At 38.3% G+C, this 18788-nt stretch overlaps 2 protein-coding genes and 1 non-coding gene across 3 annotated transcripts; all 3 read left to right on the forward strand.

Annotated features, from left to right (window-relative positions):
* Positions 1-1450: 1450 nt before the first annotated feature.
* Positions 1451-10689, forward strand: lrrc51 (leucine rich repeat containing 51). Its single transcript, XM_063017195.1, has 4 exons — positions 1451-1604; positions 9677-9882; positions 10095-10243; positions 10416-10689. The coding sequence occupies exons 1-4, from the start codon at positions 1553-1555 to the stop codon at positions 10546-10548; spliced, it is 540 nt and encodes a 179-aa protein (XP_062873265.1). The 5' UTR covers positions 1451-1552; the 3' UTR covers positions 10549-10689.
* trnag-ucc (transfer RNA glycine (anticodon UCC)) lies at positions 7297-7368 on the forward strand. The gene has a single exon. It is a non-coding gene; the product is annotated as a tRNA-Gly (tRNA).
* A 1493-nt stretch (positions 10690-12182) lies between the features above and the next one.
* On the forward strand, positions 12183-18024 carry lamtor1 (late endosomal/lysosomal adaptor, MAPK and MTOR activator 1). The gene is made up of 5 exons (XM_063017196.1): positions 12183-12352; positions 14073-14215; positions 14903-14980; positions 15383-15506; positions 15590-18024. The coding sequence occupies exons 1-5, from the start codon at positions 12311-12313 to the stop codon at positions 15680-15682; spliced, it is 480 nt and encodes a 159-aa protein (XP_062873266.1). The 5' UTR covers positions 12183-12310; the 3' UTR covers positions 15683-18024.
* Positions 18025-18788: the final 764 nt, after the last annotated feature.

An 18788-nucleotide genomic window follows, 5' to 3' on the forward strand; every position in this document is an offset into this window, starting at 1 on the left:
CAGTGTTGACGTTGAAAGGTTAACCTGTGCAGAAGTGGACTTGTAAATAATATATACTTTAATACATATTTAGCTTATTACTTACTCCCACGTTGAAATCACACAGGAAATATATTGGTGTATGTGACCATAAAGCCGAGCTCTGAATCCAGGGATCACTGCATAGCAATAATTATTAAAATCCTTACACACCTAGCCCAGTAAGCCCAGTTTAGTATGAGCCAGGTACCAGCTCATAACAAAGCAATCTTTTAATACAAGTGGAAATCAGGATTATGAGCACACAGCTGTATGAATTTACTGTAACCTTTACTGCATATGTTTAATACTCTAAGTTTATGACCTTGTTATGAGTATATTCCTTTGTTCAGTACAAAATTTAGTAATATTAATGTTAAAGTTTTAACATGTTGTATTATAATCTATACAGGGTGGCATAGTGGTGCAGAAGGTAGTGTGGTGACCTGGAATTAAACCTCACCAATGGTCAATACCTAGAAAAGGTTGTTTTTCATAGTCAGTGTGCCAACCTGCATCTGTGTTCACTCCATTAGTCATGTAGTCATGACTGAACAACCCCTTAACCTGGGGGTAAATGAGGTTACACACACATACACACCAGCTGGGTAGAAAAAAAAACACTAAAAGGCTTTTATCCAGCTGAAAACAGGGACAAAACACTCGACCACAGTGGAAACACTCAATTTGATAAACAGTCCCTTAGAAGGGTAATTATAGTTAACAAAAACTAAAAAATGTCTGACACTCAATGCATAATATTATATAATTTTTTTCTTTTAGTTTTTAGACCATTTTTGTGTCACAGAGACTCTTTGGGTGTCCTGTGTGCTCAGTGTACTTTCAATCATCCCCACCTTTCCATCTTTTGCTGAACCCCTGCGTCTGGTTTATTATGGTCTGTCCTCCTCTAGTGGCTGACTGAGGCAGCATCCCAATCCCACACTAAACATGGTACAACAGTTACAAATATACAGTAACAAAGATTCATTTTTAGGTATACAGTAACAGATATAAAGTTACAAATATACAGTTGGAGATGTACATTTACAAATATACAGAACCATATATATACATATATATATATATATATATATATATATATACAGTATATATAGTTATAAATATACAGTTGCATATATAAATTTATAGATATACAGTTACAGATATGGCTGCACATTTATATACGCAAAAACATAAAAAAAAGCAATTAAATGAATTATTTAAAACAATTTTTCAACAATTGTACAATTGTACTTTTTCAGCTGCATGAATTTTAACAAGGCCATAGACATGAACTGAACAGGAAACTTGAAACTGGACTACATTGCAAAACTACATTTCCCAGGATTCTCTGCAAATCGTCTCCTTGGTAACAAGGACGCACGCTGGCCTTTAATGGAATCCATCAAGCTGTTTTACAAATTATGAATGTTTAAGGTGTCTGAATGTCTGAATAAGGTTTTAAGTGATTTGTAGTGTAAATTTAACAACAAGTTCGAGTTAGTTTATTCTATTTAGGTTTTGTGTTAACATGTTTGAAGCTCCGGTGGATTTCTCATTTAAAAGTTTAACATCTGTAACAGGTGTGTATAAACATTTCTGTTATATTATGGTTTGTTCTGCTTTGTCCAAATAAACAAATGCCCCTTCATAAGCTTATTTAGGTAAAACATAAATACAGGAACTTAGTTTAGCCTGTTAATTATGTGGTGTAAAAAGTTTTCTCATTTATTGGTCTGTTACAGCATACAACCCATTAATATGGGCACAGGGAAGCAGCAGTCAATCACAATCATCAATGATAAATTAAGAGGCCGTGCCACAGAGTTCAGTGACATTATAAAACTTTTAGACCACCAAATTAGTATTTAATTTGATTTAATTTAATTGTTGTAAAGTTCTGTGAAAAGTTCGACATTAAGCATTTCAGCTTCACTTGTAGAAACACATGATACTGTTTTACAGGCATATAAACCTACAATTACACATAGTTTAAAATATGAAAGTGCAGAAACTTTTTGAAGGTCCTTCGTATATAGTTTTTTGTTATGCAATTTTCTTGATTGCTGGAAAATTGGAAATTACATGATACTTCATTGGTCATAATTAATGTTCAGCACTTTAAACACCACAAATCAAATACTACTGTGTATATATATAAATATGTTTGTATATATATTTTACATATTGTATATATGAAAGATTTAAATAGTGAGCCCTAAATCTATGGTTAATATAAAAAGTTGTGTTATTGTTGTAAAGTTCTGCTTCACCTGTTGAAACACATAATTTCACAGGTATCTAAACCTTCTATTACAGTTTTATGTCAGATCCAAAATTACATTATTTATTTAAAGGAAAACTGCTGAAGGAATGAGTTCACAGTGCACTTACACAGTACAGAGTAATCTCAGAGTGTTAATATATATATGAGTCATTCTTTAATTTGGGGTACATTCCATGTCCAATGATAATAATTATATTTATTCTAACTATTTTCTTTAAAAATGTCATATTTTACCTATTAATGGAAAACATGTTGTAATATCACAAAAACATTATGTGCATTCTATGCTTAATTTAGCTTGAAATTTGTCATGATGTTCCTAAATGAACAGTTTTTGCTGTGTCCGTTTTTTAAGGTGAGGGTACCTTGGTTTCAAAATAATGAATAAAATCATTAAGGGCAACAACATCTATTTTTTATTTATTTCAAAAGTTTAAATACTAAAGAAAAATAATATTTTTTAAATTGAGTTTCTCTTTTAAATAATTTAAATATCTTTATTTATTAATGTCCGCAAAAGTTCTGTCAACTATGTTACTAACAGAACTCCACTCAGCAACTCAAAAATGGTTTGTTCTAAAACTATGTGACCAGCATTACATGATATCATTCATCTCTGTGGAGGGTATATTGAACAAACTGTGGTGAATGTCCTCTTATTTTTAAAATATTTTATCTATAATAGAACATTGTCAATTTGTATATTAATTGACCGTCAACTATGTTACATACATTGTCATGGTTAAATTTTTTTTATAATTTTAATTCAAATGTATGTTCAAATTAGACATTATTCTGTTCATGAAATGACATGTGGTCAGCCAGGCAAGGTCTACCACTGAAGTTATGGGTCAAAATAGGGATATTGTCAACTATGTTACCTGTCAACTAAGTTACCTAGTAGTCTACATCTACTGTCCCTTTAATATAAAAAAAAAAAAATGAATGTTTAAGCTTTGCAAATAGTGGATATGTTACACTAAAGAATCTATTAACTTGAACCACTGATTGTTCTATTGAGAGAGAACATTGTTTTTGTACTTTTTTGGTGATGTGAAATGTACCCCAAATTATAGAATGACCCATATATATATATACAGTGTATCACAAAAGTGAGTACACCCCTCACATTTCTGCAAATATTTCATTATATCTTTTCATGGGACAACACTATAGACATGAAACTTGGATATAACTTAGAGTAGTCAGTGTACAACTTGTATAGCAGTGTAGATTTACTGTCTTCTGAAAATAACTCAACACACAGCCATTAATGTCTAAATAGCTGGCAACATAAGTGAGTACACCCCACAGTGAACATGTCCAAATTGTGCCCAAATGTGTCGTTGTCCCTCCCTGGTGTCATGTGTCAAGGTCCCAGGTGTAAATGGGGAGCAGGGCTGTTAAATTTGGTGTTTTGGGTACAATTCTCTCATACTGGCCACTGGATATTCAACATGGCACCTCATGGCAAAGAACTCTCTGAGGATGTGAGAAATAGAATTGTTGCTCTCCACAAAGATGGCCTGGGCTATAAGAAGATTGCTAACACCCTGAAACTGAGCTACAGCATGGTGGCCAAGGTCATACAGCGGTTTTCCAGGACAGGTTCCACTCGGAACAAGCTTCGCCAGGGTCGACCAAAGAAGTTGAGTCCACGTGTTCGGCGTCATATCCAGAGGTTGGCTTTAAAAAATAGACACATGAGTGCTGCCAGCATTGCTGCAGAGGTTGAAGACGTGGGAGGTCAGCCTGTCAGTGCTCAGACCATACGCCGCACACTGCATCAACTCGGTCTGCATGGTCGTCATCCCAGAAGGAAGCTGACGCACAAGAAAACCCACAAACAGTTTGCTGAAGACAAGCAGTCCAAGAACATGGATTACTGGAATGCCCTGTGGTCTGACGAGACCAAGATAAACTTGTTTGGCTCAGATGGTGTCCAGCATGTGTGGCGGTGCCCTGGTGAGAAGTACCAAGACAACTGTATCTTGCCTACAGTCAAGCATGGTGGTGGTAGCATCATGGTCTTGGGCTGCATGAGTGTTGCTGGCACTGGGGAGCTGCAGTTCATTGAGGGAAACATGAATTCCAACATGTACTGTGACATTCTGAAACAGAGCATGATCCCCTCCCTTCGAAAACTGGGCCTCATGGCAGTTTTCCAACAGGATAACGACCCCAAACACAACCTCCAAGATGACAACTGCATTGCTGAGGAAGCTGAAGGTAAAGGTGATGGACTAAACCCAATTGAGCACCTGTGGCGCATCCTCAAGTGGAAGGTGGAGGAGTTCAAGGTGTCTAACATCCACCAGCTCCGTGATGTCATCATGGAGGAGTGGAAGATGATTCCAGTAGCAACCTGTGCAGCTCTGGTGAATTCCATGCCCAGGAGGGTTAAGGCAGTGCTGGATAATAATGGTGGTCACACAAAATATTGACACTTTGGGCACAATTTGGACATGTTCACTGTGGGGTGTACTCACTTATGTTGCCAGCCATTTAGACATTAATGGCTGTGTGTTGAGTTATTTTCAGAAGACAGTAAATCTGCACTGCTATACAAGTTGTACACTGACTACTCTAAGTTATATCCAAGTTTCATGTCTATAGTGTTGTCCCATGAAAAGATATAATGAAATATTTGCAGAAATGTGAGGGGTGTACTCACTTTTGTGATACACTGTATAGTGTATCACAAAAGTGAGTACACCCCTCACATTTCTGCAAATATTTCATTATATCTTTTCATGGGACAACACTATAGACATGAAACTTGGATATAACTTAGAGTAGTCAGTGTACAACTTGTATAGCAGTGTAGATTTACTGTCTTCTGAAAATAACTCAACACACAGCCATTAATGTCTAAATAGCTGGCAACATAAGTGAGTACACCCCACAGTGAACATGTCCAAATTGTGCCCAAATGTGTCGTTGTCCCTCCCTGGTGTCATGTGTCAAGGTCCCAGGTGTAAATGGGGAGCAGGGCTGTTAAATTTGGTGTTTTGGGTACAATTCTCTCATACTGGCCACTGGATATTCAACATGGCACGTCATGGCAAAGAACTTTCTGAGGATGTGAGAAATAGAATTGTTGCTCTCCACAAAGATGGCCTGGGCTATAAGAAGATTGCTAACACCCTGAAACTGAGCTACAGCATGGTGGCCAAGGTCATACAGCGGTTTTCCAGGACAGGTTCCACTCGGAACAGGCTTCGCCAGGGTCGACCAAAGAAGTTGAGTCCACGTGTTTGACGTCATATCCAGAGGTTGGCTTTAAAAAATAGACACATGAGTGCTGCCAGCATTGCTGCAGAGGTTGAAGACGTGGGAGGTCAGCCTGTCAGTGCTCAGACCATACGCCGCACACTGCATCAACTCGGTCTGCATGGTCGTCACCCCAGAAGGAAGCTGACACACAAGAAAGCCCGCAAACAGTTTGCTGAAGACAAGCAGTCCAAGAACATGGATTACTGGAATGCCCTGTGGTCTGACGAGACCAAGATAAACTTGTTTGGCTCAGATGGTGTCCAGCATGTGTGGCGGCGCCCTGGTGAGAAGTACCAAGACAACTGTATCTTGCCTACAGTCAAGCATGGTGGTGGTAGCATCATGGTCTTGGGCTGCATGAGTGTTGCTGGCACTGGGGAGCTGCGGTTCATTAAAGGAAACATGAATTCCAACATGTACTGTTACATTCTGAAACAGAGCATGATCCCCTCCCTTCGAAAACTGGGCCTCATGGCAGTTTTCCAACAGGATAACGACCCCAAACACAACCTCCAAGATGACAACTGCCTTGCTGAGGAAGCTGAAAGTAAAGGTGATGGACTAAACCCAATTGAGCACCTGTGGCGCATCCTCAAGTGGAAGGTGGAGGAGTTCAAGGTGTCTAACATCCACCAGCTCCGTGATGTCATCATGGAGGAGTGGAAGAGGATTCCAGTAGCAACCTGTGCAGCTCTGGTGAATTCCATGCCCAGGAGGGTTAAGGCAGTGCTGGATAATAATGGTGGTCACACAAAATATTGACACTTTGGGCACAATTTGGACATGTTCACTGTGGGGTGTACTCACTTATGTTGCCAGCAAATTAGACATTAATGGCTGTGTGTTGAGTTATTTTCAGAAGACAGTAAATCTACACTGCTATACAAGTTGTACACTGACTACTCTAAGTTATATCCAAGTTTCATGTCTATAGTGTTGTCCCATGAAAAGATATAATAAAATATTTGCAGAAATGTGAGGGGTGTACTCACTTTTGTGATACACTGTATATATATATATAGAGAGAGAGAGAGAGAGAGATAGATAGATAGATAGATAGATAGATAGATAGATAGATAGATAGATAGATAGATAGATAGATAGATAGATAGATAGATAGATAGATAAGAGGAACCCTGAAGTAAGTATGTATGTATTAACACTTGGTCTAAGATTAATAAACCAAACGATAAGATACTTTGATATCTTCTTCTTCTTCTATTGGTGTCAAACCAACTTATAATAAATACATTCATTAATCTTATATCTTATATTAGTGTTCCTCACATAGCCCACAGGTTCAGTCGTTTCCACAAGGAGGCGGAACACAGTAGGGTGGCTGGAGGAAAAGTGAACAATTTTAAAAGCTTATTTATATCTGCATCTGTTCTTTATATGTGATGTTGTGATTGGGACACACAGACTAATTCGTTTATATAATTGTCCCAACTTTTATGAGAGTCCACTGACATTTTTACACAAATATGTTGACATATCCTGTGGTAAACGTCCACACTGTAACCTACTGAGTCTTGAACTAGCAAACTGGTTCGACGCTGACGCTGTAGTTCAACTTCAAATCACGAGTTTTATCATTTTTACAATTTACTTTCAGCGCGTAATGTGTAAAATCATGTCAGCATACCACACAAACTCATTTAGGTGGATTTTCAGTCGGGCAAGTGAAAGCTGCTTTTCGAATTAACTAGCAGGCGTTGGTGGTATAGTGGTGAGCATAGCTGCCTTCCAAGCAGTTGACCCGGGTTCGATTCCCGGCCAACGCAGCTGTTTTTCCCCTCTAACCACGTCTTTTTTCTTAATAATTACAATTATTTTTATGTCTTGTAATTGACAACAGAGAAGTGAACCACGCAGCAGCACAGATTTATTACTATCGCTGTCAGAATACCAGCTCATGTTGTGTTTGGTGCTGTTCAAGTGGCCTAAATAGTGAAGCTGGGTGTGTTGATTTGGAGTTGTTGAATCCAAAGACTTCTAATGTGCCAAATAAATAAATATACATAAATAAAACTATTATTTAAATTAGGCAAATATGCATTGGTTTACTTTCCAGATCTTTTTTATGACTTCACATCTGTTTTAATGTGAAACACATCATGAATATGGAATGCAACTCACTCAGTCATGTTTAGCGGGTGGAGGTTTACTGTACAATATCTTGCATGAATGACTGCATACTTCATTTAGATCATTAAAAATTTTTTGACACTTTTAACCAGTCAACTATTATTACATGTATTACAATAACAAATAACAGCAGGTTATTATAAATGTTAATTATTAAAGCTTTATTTTCTGCATTTAAATCAGTGGTGAGGAACAGAATTGTAACTACAGTGTATCACAAAAGTGAGTACACCCCTCACATTTCTGCAAATATTTCATTATATCTTTTCATGGGACAACACTATAGACATGAAACTTGGATATAACTTAGAGTAGTCAGTGTACAACTTGTATAGCAGTGTAGATTTACTGTCTTCTGAAAATAACTCAACACACAGCCATTAATGTCTAAATAGCTGGCAACATAAGTGAGTACACCCCACAGTGAACATGTCCAAATTGTGCCCAAATGTGTCGTTGTCCCTCCCTGGTGTCATGTGTCAAGGTCCCAGGTGTAAATGGGGAGCAGGGCTGTTAAATTTGGTGTTTTGGGTACAATTCTCTCATACTGGCCACTGGATATTCAACATGGCACCTCATGGCAAAGAACTCTCTGAGGATGTGAGAAATAGAATTGTTGCTCTCCACAAAGATGGCCTGGGCTATAAGAAGATTGCTAACATCCTGAAACTGAGCTACAGCATGGTGGCCAAGGTCATACAGCGGTTTTCCAGGACAGGTTCCACTCGGAACAGGCTTCGCCAGGGTCGACCAAAGAAGTTGAGTCCACGTGTTCGGCGTCATATCCAGAGGTTGGCTTTAAAAAATAGACACATGAGTGCTGCCAGCATTGCTGCAGAGGTTGAAGACATGGAAGGTCAGCCTGTCAGTGCTCAGACCATACGCCGCACACTGCATCAACTCAGTCTGCATGGTCGTCATCCCAGAAGGAAGCTGACGCACAAGAAAGCCCGCAAACAGTTTGCTGAAGACAAGCAGTCCAAGAACATGGATTACTGAAATGCCCTGTGGTCTGACGAGACCAAGATAAACTTGTTTGGCTCAGATGGTGTCCAGCATGTGTGGTGGCGCCCTGGTGAGAAGTACCAAGACAACTGTATCTTGCCTACAGTCAAGCATGGTGGTGGTAGCATCATGGTCTTGGGCTGCATGAGTGTTGCTGGCACTGGGGAGCTGCAGTTCATTGAGGGAAACATGAATTCCAACATGTACTGTGACATTCTGAAACAGAGCATGATCCCCTCCCTTCGAAAACTGGGCCTCATGGCAGTTTTCCAACAGGATAACGACCCCAAACACAACCTCCAAGATGACAACTGCCTTGCTGAGGAAGCTGAAGGTAAAGGTGATGGACTAAACCCAATTGAGCACCTGTGGCGCATCCTCAAGTGGAAGGTGGAGGAGTTCAAGGTGTCTAACATCCACCAGCTCCGTGATGTCATCCTGGAGGAGTGGAAGAGGATTCCAGTAGCAACCTGTGCAGCTCTGGTGAATTCCATGCCCAGGAGGGTTAAGGCAGTGCTGGATAATAATGGTGGTCACACAAAATATTGACACTTTGGGCACAATTTGGACATGTTCACTGTGGGGTGTACTCACTTATGTTGCCAGCTATTTAGACATTAATGGCTGTGTGTTGAGTTATTTTCAGAAGACAGTAAATCTACACTGCTATACAAGTTGTACACTGACTACTCTAAGTTATATCCAAGTTTCATGTCTATAGTGTTGTCCCATGAAAAGATATAATGAAATATTTGCAGAAATGTGAGGGGTGTACTCACTTTTGTGATACACTGTACTTGTGTTCTTAGCACAGTAGTTAACAATGCTTTGATATCAGTTGTTAATAAAGGTGGCTTATATAGTAAATTAGGAGTGTGGTTTAGGAATAGCTACAGTAGGCTGTTAATAACAGAGCTTTATTTTGTGCTTTTGTCCCAGATGTTCTATCTGAGGAGGCAAACATGGGAGTTCGTGCACCCAAAAAGAATACACAGGGGAAGTACAAAAGCCGTGCCCTTCGTCTTAACAATAATGTTATATCGGACATGACGGGACTAATGGACACTCTCTGTGCTTTATTTATGGAGCCGACGCACATTTCCTGGATCGATCTGTCCTTCAACGAAATCTCACACATCCATCCGGTATGCACACATTCAAAACAAATGTATTCACCCCCTAAACTGTTTTACAGTGACTAATTGCTTCAGATTTCAATTATATACAGTGGTATTTATTGGTATTTGGCATTTCATAAAAAATCCAGTCAAATAGTTTCCAAACCCAGACATTAACCATTATTTATGTAAATCGTGAGATGAATACTTATTAACTGCACAATATTCTGCTCTCAAAGGTGTTCACTGAGCTTGTGGAGCTGCGGGTGTTGTACCTCCACGGTAACAATGTTGGTAACCTCTCTGAGGTGGATAAGTTGGGCGTGTTACCGTTTCTGCACACCATCACGCTACATGGAAACACAATGGAAAACAAGCAAGGCTACAGGTGAAGGTCAAGTTTATTAGAGCCCAGCTTCATGCTTCAGAGCTTTATAGACTAGTTTGAAACTCTGACCGACTTTTAATTATTTTTAATTCTTTTTTTTTACTCTGTGTCATGTGAGGGCATGTTCACATTAATGTTTGTTGTTGACTAAAACACATAATCTGTGTTTCAGGAGCTACGTTATTTCTGCTCTCCCTCATCTGAAGATGATGGACTTCAGTGCCATCACTAAACAGGAGCGAGCCATGGCCTTGAAGAAGCCTGGGAGGAACCGCAAACCCACCAGTCGAGGCGCAAAAGACTAAGACAGGCTACAGAAAACAATTCGAAGCATTAGTATTGACTGTGTGGTAGCTGTTACTTAAGTGTCACATATAATTATTATGTGGTAGTCGGTGTGCATTTTGACTTTTCAAACAAATAAAACAAATAACAAAACATACAAACCATGTAAAAAAAAAAACAGCCATATGGAGCATACAAAATGTCATCTTCAAGCCTAAAGCTTATGATTTAATATCATAAATACAATGTTGAATGCTTAAAGACAAGAGAAACATATTTATAATGAGTGTTATTCTGCATGATAACAAGCTCAACCACATATCATATCAACAATATCTTTTTACACGAGATTTTAATTCATATTCAGTATTCTTAATGACACAAATATCCACCTCAGCGTTTCTTTTTCTTTTGTCTTCTCCTTCACCAGAGTTTTGATTGCCAACCAATAAGCAGCACTCAGTCTCACAGATGTAAAAACCCTCAGTTTTTAGTATTTGTGAAATATATCTATAAATTTTACAATATGTAAATAAATACATCTATGAAATATAAATGTATATGAAAGTGTTGTTGCTGATTTGCCCCTTTATTTTGCCCCTTTATTTTTTGTTTTATTCATTTGCTTTAATTTGTTTTGCACTACAGTTGAGGTAGAACGTTTGTATACAAGTGTAAAAACGTATGGCCTGGCAGTCTTGGGAGTTTATTGTTTTCTGCAACTGCACTTATTCGGTAATGATTTGAACACTTAAGTCTTCGTCCAAAAATATAAAAAAAATGTTGGGTTAAAAACAGCAACTTAAATTATGAACTTACAAGTTTTGCATGCCTGTGTGTGTGTTTCCGTCCGATGCTCCCCATATGTTTCCCACCATATGGAGAGGTACATTTCTCCTAGGTGTAAGTAATTAATGAATGTATACTGCTCTCTAAAGGATTAGTGTTTCTGTGTGGTTAACAAAAGAAGATAAACAAGTCTAAGGAATATTTAAAATTCAGAAAGCATGAAGACTTGGTTGGTAATGTCTGCTCTGTAGGTATAGCAACATGGATCCTGGGTTTGTTCCTTTTCCTCGGTCACTATCTGTCAGAAATTCCACCTTTTCCCACATGCAGAAGGTGGCTTGGCAGCACTAAATTATCTCTGGGGAGGTAAGTAAATAAATAAATAGGTCTAAGGAATATTTGACATTCAGAAAGCATGAAGGCTGAGCTGCCAATGTGGGTGCTGTAGATATAGCAACATGGGTCCTGGGTTTTATATTCTTTCTCGGTCACTATCTGTCATAAATGTCACCTTTTCCCACATGCGGAAGGTGGCTTGGCAGCACTAAATTATCTCTGGGTAGGTAAATACGTACGTGTTGATATACTATGGGTGGACAGGCCTCACCAGGGTTGGTTTCTGCCCTGTGCCCAGACTAGAACGAAGTGGTTAGTATGAATGAATTAATCAGTAATCACGAATAATAATGGGTTTCTGTTATCTTGTTTGCCATGTTTATAATAATTAAGTATTTTATATGTTTTAATTCAGTATTTTGTCTCGTTGATCGGCTGATTCTTCTCACTCCAGTCCAGCTGGTGGCATCAAGTAGCGAGCTCATCATCCGCCATGAAACTCCACCGCAAGAACAAGGCGTCATGTGATTGAGTTTAACGGTAGCAGAGAAGCACCAGCACTGGAGGACTTTAAATTCTGTTTTATTACTTTTAAACTCTTGAACTTGTGTAATAAATAAAAGAAGAGAGTGAGCGGGCGAGTGAAGAGGAGTGAACATGGGTTGCTGTTACAGCAGCGAGAGTGAAACGTCTGAACAGGTAATAACATTAGCATTGACACTCAGTATGCTAAGCTAACAGCGACTCTTGTTTACTAACAAAACTGATTTATTTTATATGCAAACATGTAATAATATAGCGTGTCTAACACCTCACACCTCTAAAACATCACACATTTACAATATGATCCTATTTAGATTTAGTTAAGCTTTGTTTGGTAGTAAAAATCCCGAGCTAAACAATTAGTTTGTGATTATTGTGTAAGTTACATACTATACATTTCATTTGTAAACAGTGTATTTAGATTAACTTTGCACAGTTTGTTCTTGGTTTTGCGGTGTCATCCAGTTTATTTATAAATACAGGAACATTACAATACAGATATACGTGAGACTGAATACAGTCCCGTTCATTAAGGGTTGAGTGCAACATGGGAGTGGTGGGGCTTGAACCAAACACCTTCTGATTACTAGTCCAGTGCTGCTACCGCTGACCTCCTCCTGCTGCTAACTGGACAGAACAGCAATCCATACCAGGACAGTAAAAACCAACTAACTCATTTACTTCCAAATAGGAAAGCATATGAACTTACTGCCATGTTTTAATAGGTGGATTAAAAAACATTGAGACACGGAGAGAACATACCAAACTGCTCCCAAATAGTGACAAGAAGTAGGGGCCAAGTCCAGGACACTGATTACCGTGTCCAGCACCCATATGACCTACAGTGCCACAATGCGGCTCCAGTAATAATAATAAGTGCACACTCACTACACACCTACATCTCTGATTTACATTTTAAGGTAAACACACTAATTATAGATATTTAATTGTTATCTGAATTGTTGTCACAGTGTGATAAAAGCAAGTGCATCAAACACACAAAGCAGGACTTGTTGTTCCTCCTGTCAGTTGTGTTAGAGACACGCACAGTTTACTTCACCACAGTCTTTACTCCTGGTAAATAAAAACATGACATTATGAAACTCTGGTTATAAAGAAAAAAAAGATAATTTGCTGTCGTACTTCACCTTATAACCACTAGAAAGAAAAATCAATCCGTTGCACTATGAACAAGAAAATGCTCTTTGGCCCTCCTGCACTGGAACTGTCCACACGTGAACTAAAGGATTCAGACCATTCAGTATGCACTTTACAAAATCAATGCACCAGGGAAGCCTTTTAGACTCAAACTGAGCTTTTATTATGAAAAAACACATGTATAAATGCTCCAGCTGCAGTGTTCCAAATAACTGCAGGTAACGTCTCTAATCCCCTTCTTTCTCATGTTTCACTAGATCGTAGTTCAGCTATAGATAGCTCACACCAAAGCCTGGTCTTGAACCAAATGTCTTACTGTCTGTAAGGCAAACACAAATATATTTGTCTTTGCTTTAAAAACAACCTAGTAGGTCAGATGCCACCCAGAAACCCTGTTAGACTGACACTTTTACAAAGAACTAAAAATAAACAGGTTGCTGTGCACTACCCGCTCTGCCAACTTTACTGCAAGGGTGTGAAATAATTTTTCATTTTCTGCAACAGCTTTATCCTGGTCAGGGTTGCGGTGTGCCTGGTCCCATCCCGAATCATTGCACATGATCATACCCTGAACAGGGCACCAATCAGTCAGTCAGTTGGAACACCGCACAGGGCAAAACCGACTATGTCCATTAAAACACAGATAAACATGCAGACTTGGAGAGAGGGATAATAAAATGTATTATTTTGTTATTCTTATTTGTTTGTTTTTTGACAGAATAACGAGGAGTACAAGCCACTAATCCCGCACCCAAATCCAGACAACAAGCCGCCAAATGGAACGGAGCGGAACCCGGCCAACATCTCGTCCATTCGCACTGACGAACAGGCTCTGCTGTCAATCATCAAGAATACTGCACAGTACGACACCACACATACACACACATGATTTCTTTTTCATTTATTTATTTTGTCCTCAGTCTTATTTATCTAAATTCATTACTGTGGGTCACTCTGCTTCCTGAGTAGTGCACATTTATAATCTAAACGGAGAACTGATAGTCATTGTTGGATTGATACTATCTGTACAGAGAAAAGGCACAGATCTGAAACACACCCAGACCCACTCTCGGTGTGTATCACCAGCTCTGTTATGAATGCGTCTCGTGTTTCTAATTTGAATTTTTTTATGCATTTATATTATTTAAATAATAAACAACAACCTATTATGCATTAAAATCACAAACGTTAAAGCTATTTAGGGTTAAGTTTGGAGGCTGACTGCATGTTACTTACTGTTGTACATCAGTACCACCTTCACTATGTTACACTGTTTTTTTATTTAATACTGCATAAAGACATAATAATATGAAACTCACTGGTGTGTTTTTACATTTCGATAAGACGCCACATGTCTGTTAGTTATTGTTTTTTAGTTTAAAAAAATGAACTAAGTAACTGACTAAACACTGAAGGGTTTTTATCATCACGTTACTAAATTCATGTAATGAAACTTCGAGAATCGTATGATTGCCCAAATCAGATGGACAACATCATCTAATAATATAATATAATCTTTATCTCTGTCTCTCTCTCTTTCTGTATCAGAAACATTATAGATGTATCAGCTGCAGACTTACAGGGAATGGACCAGCACGAGTACATGGACAAAGCCAGACAGTACAGGTGGGTAAATGCACACTTACTGCTGTTTCTTTTTAATTTGTGCTGTTAGTAATAACTATTGTTTTACCTGAATAGAACTGTTAAATAGATTTAGCTTTTTTGTCTGCTCTAGACAGGTGTGTGTGTGTGTGTGTGTCTTTACTGCTCTTAAAACACACCCAGGTAGAAAGCTGGAGGGTTCATGACTAAATTAATGAAATTAGATTATACATATAATGTCATTACTTGTTACTTATTCTTCACCACTGTGTTTAGTTTGGCCAAAAAATAACTTTAGATGATTAAAATCAGCTACATTTTTAGCATCACGTTTCTGTAACATCAGTATTTTAATCTGTTTAACTGTCCAGTAGAAAGAAAAACATTGAAATAACTTAATACTAATAATAATGTGTGTGACAGTACAAAGCTGGCCGTGTTAAGTAGTACTCTAAGTCAGAAGAAGCCGACTCCTTTGCCGTCCCTCACCAGCCAACCTCACCAAGTCCTCGCCAGTGACCTAGTACCCCAGTCCGACATCCAACAGGTACACGCACAAAGTGCATAAGCACAAAGCATACTGTTTACATATTGAAGGTGGTAAAACGTTGATCTGTGTTTGTGTTGCAGGTGTGTAAGGTGGCGGCGTACGCATACAGTGCCATCTCTCAGATCAAGGTGGATGCCAAAGAAGAGCTGGTGGTGCAGTTTGCAATCCCATAATATTATTTTCCCCTTGTTTCCCCTAATCAATATCCAACCATTATCCAATCAAACATAGGGACAATTTGCTCTGCCTCTTTTGTCACTCCTCCAATCAGACTCCAGTTTTAACACTTTGTGGTTAAAGGCTAGTGCTTACTGCAGTAGCTAGGCGACAACCCTGTTGTTTCTCGTCCAGTCGGATGCACCCGCATGATATGTGTGAAAGTTAATTCTTAAACTGCAAGTGTGTGTGATGTGTGTGTGTGTGTGTGTGTGTGTGTGTGTGTTAATATGACTGTCACTTGAGCTTTTTATTCTACTTAAATGCCAGTGATCAAGTAAAACGAAATTGGCTTCATACAATGGGGTTAGCGCTACGCCGTTACCACCACTGATAACAGCCGAATTAGACTCCGCCTCCTCTTGGGTTACCATGCATACAGTCGAATAAGTAAACAAGGGTGTTGTGATGTCATAACAAGCCAGACTGTGAGCTTTCAAAGAGACACTGTTGATACGGTGGGTGGTATTGATTTCCAGCCTTCATTAGCATGTTTAAATTAATACGGGGCTGTAACAGATGATGGAACTGTAATAAACTGCAGATTGTAAATGTTGCTGAACAGCAGGGTTCGAGAAATAAAATCCATAAAGAATGTGATACTTATAATAAAGTTTAGTTATAATGTTAAACCTGACACAGTAGCACTCGCGAATGCGGCACAGCATCGACTGTTTCTTGAAATGGTAATCGGGTCTCATTACGATATCATGTTCTCCTCAGGCTGGAGTCTTATCCTGTATTCACGTGGACATTCTTGGCAGCTGTCAAAAAATGCATTGATATGAGTGGAGTGAACCTCCCAGATTACAGATTGATTAGTATTTTCAACAGTAACCAGTAGTATTTTCTTATGCACAGTTTAAAATGACATGTTTTGTTAAAAAAGTTCATATTCTCTACAAGTAAAAACAAAAATATGGTAAAATATGGAATCTGCCAAACCTTTTTCTCATGCCACATTAAACAGAGATGTGCAAACTTTTGCATATGATCATTTATTGTAGGATGATTTAAATTGGGACACAGCAAGAGATGCGTGTAAGGTACAGCCTTACTGTAAACTCGATATAGAAAATATAAACATCATGCTGCTGTAATCAGTATAAGCTGCATAAATATGCAAACCAGCCCAAACTAAAATTTCTGGTTTACACTTTTAACCATTCTCCATTCTTTCGGTTTTAAGTTGATGTTGTGGAAGTGTTAAATGATGCTGAATAGATGGGCGTAATTTACTTCTCCTTCATATCCTTGACTGACATGAATAAATGAAGCTTCTTATAAAAGGCCTTGTGTGTATGGTTAATCAAATTACAGTGTGTTTTTAACAGATGCCAAAAATGTCCTTATGAACTCAGCCTTAGTCTTTTCATTTATAGATTCATACCCGAGAGCAGCAGGGTGGTTGGTTAGGAGACATTTTGGACAGCAGGGTGGTTGGTTAGTAGTCACCTTTGAATGGTTTTCAGATCTTTTTGAGCATTTTATCCTTACTTATTCTGCTCTTGTGGTCCCTTCAGTGGGTGGAGTTATGTTAAAATGTATATTTCAGACAGAACTAAGCAGAGTGATTGGTTGGCTAAACAAATTTAAGGGGTCGCGGCTGTGATAAAAACAGGGCGGAGTCTTACTAATGAATATTTCTAACGTATAACAGATGCACGACTAGTTCTACCTATTTTGCTGTTATTCTTTTTCTAATAAGATAATACCAATTGCCCGACATATTTATGGATGAAAACTTTTATTCCTGATCATTTAGATGTATTACTATTAAATTAAACTGCAGAAAGGAGATTAAGAGTGGTTTACAGAGGGGGTCGGGCTAAAACTGTAGAATTGTACAGTGTGTTAACGAAGCGAAAGGATTTGTGCGCTCATGCACTGTGCGCATTACAACAGTAGCTAATGTTTTTATCCACAACAGGAAATGCACTTTTACTCAATCAAAATTAGGCATGTTTTGATGTTCCAGTTTCCTATCACAGTAATAAACATGCATTTATTGCTTAATTATTGCTCTGTATCTGACCATCAATATAGTTGTAGAAAAGGGCCACATGGAAGCATCCGTGATACATTTTGAGGTTTTGAGTATCATAGAATTTCGTAATAGTGATTATTGGAACATGCCTAATGTGTATATAAAACCAAGTCAATTTCATTAACCGCGTCAGTGACTGTTCTACTTCCATAATTAGCAGAAATCTTTGTAATTATTTATTTTTTTTCTTTTAATATTTTTGAGCTCCCATGTGTGTATAAACTCACCATGTCACTAAAGGGATTAAACATGCTGTTGTGTTTATGTTTATTATATATTTTTTGGCTTTTGCAGTTTGCTCATTGTTCTGTTTTCTCTTGTTCGTCACCTACATGTGTAAATCACTGTGTTCCTTTCTTAGCCTAGTACCAAAACATTTGATTCCATCTTTCTGGTAATACTTTAATTCTTTTGATTGAATGAATGAATGAAACATTAAAGACTTGTGTAAAAAAGTAAAAACTCTCGTCCTCCCTAAATTTTGGGATCTTTGTTAAAGAGTTTTTTTCTGTAAACATGTTAATAACTCGGCCTGTTAAAGAATTCTGTTAATGCAAGTTTGCCAACACAGACATACAGAGTCGTTAATGCAATGCACCTGTGTACATAGTTCTGATGTATACAAAACTACTTCTTTAAATAAATACATTTTAATGGTGGATTCTGATTAGTTCTCCAATTTTAGGTTATAAGGGGTCTCTGGGAGTCTATTGCCCCTTTTACACTGCAGGAAACCACATGATATGGTACTTTTTTAAATCCATGAACCCACATTTAGTATTTGCTTCCATTGCCAAGCCAGACTTCTCCCACTTTCACTAGCTACACACTCAGTACAGTATGAATGGTTTTGGATTTGAATGTGTACTGTAGGGTACTTTGCATTGGAAAAGGTGCTTGTTATTTCACATTCACAGAACCCAGAATTAGAAGATATTGAAACAGTCACTGTTCATTGTATCTCTATTGGCTTCTTTCTTGCACAGCAGTCTCTGGTGGTTCTTGAATGGCCCATT

The sequence above is a fragment of the Trichomycterus rosablanca genome, chromosome 20, assembly GCF_030014385.1.
Source record: "Trichomycterus rosablanca isolate fTriRos1 chromosome 20, fTriRos1.hap1, whole genome shotgun sequence".
NCBI lineage: Eukaryota > Metazoa > Chordata > Actinopteri > Siluriformes > Trichomycteridae > Trichomycterus > Trichomycterus rosablanca.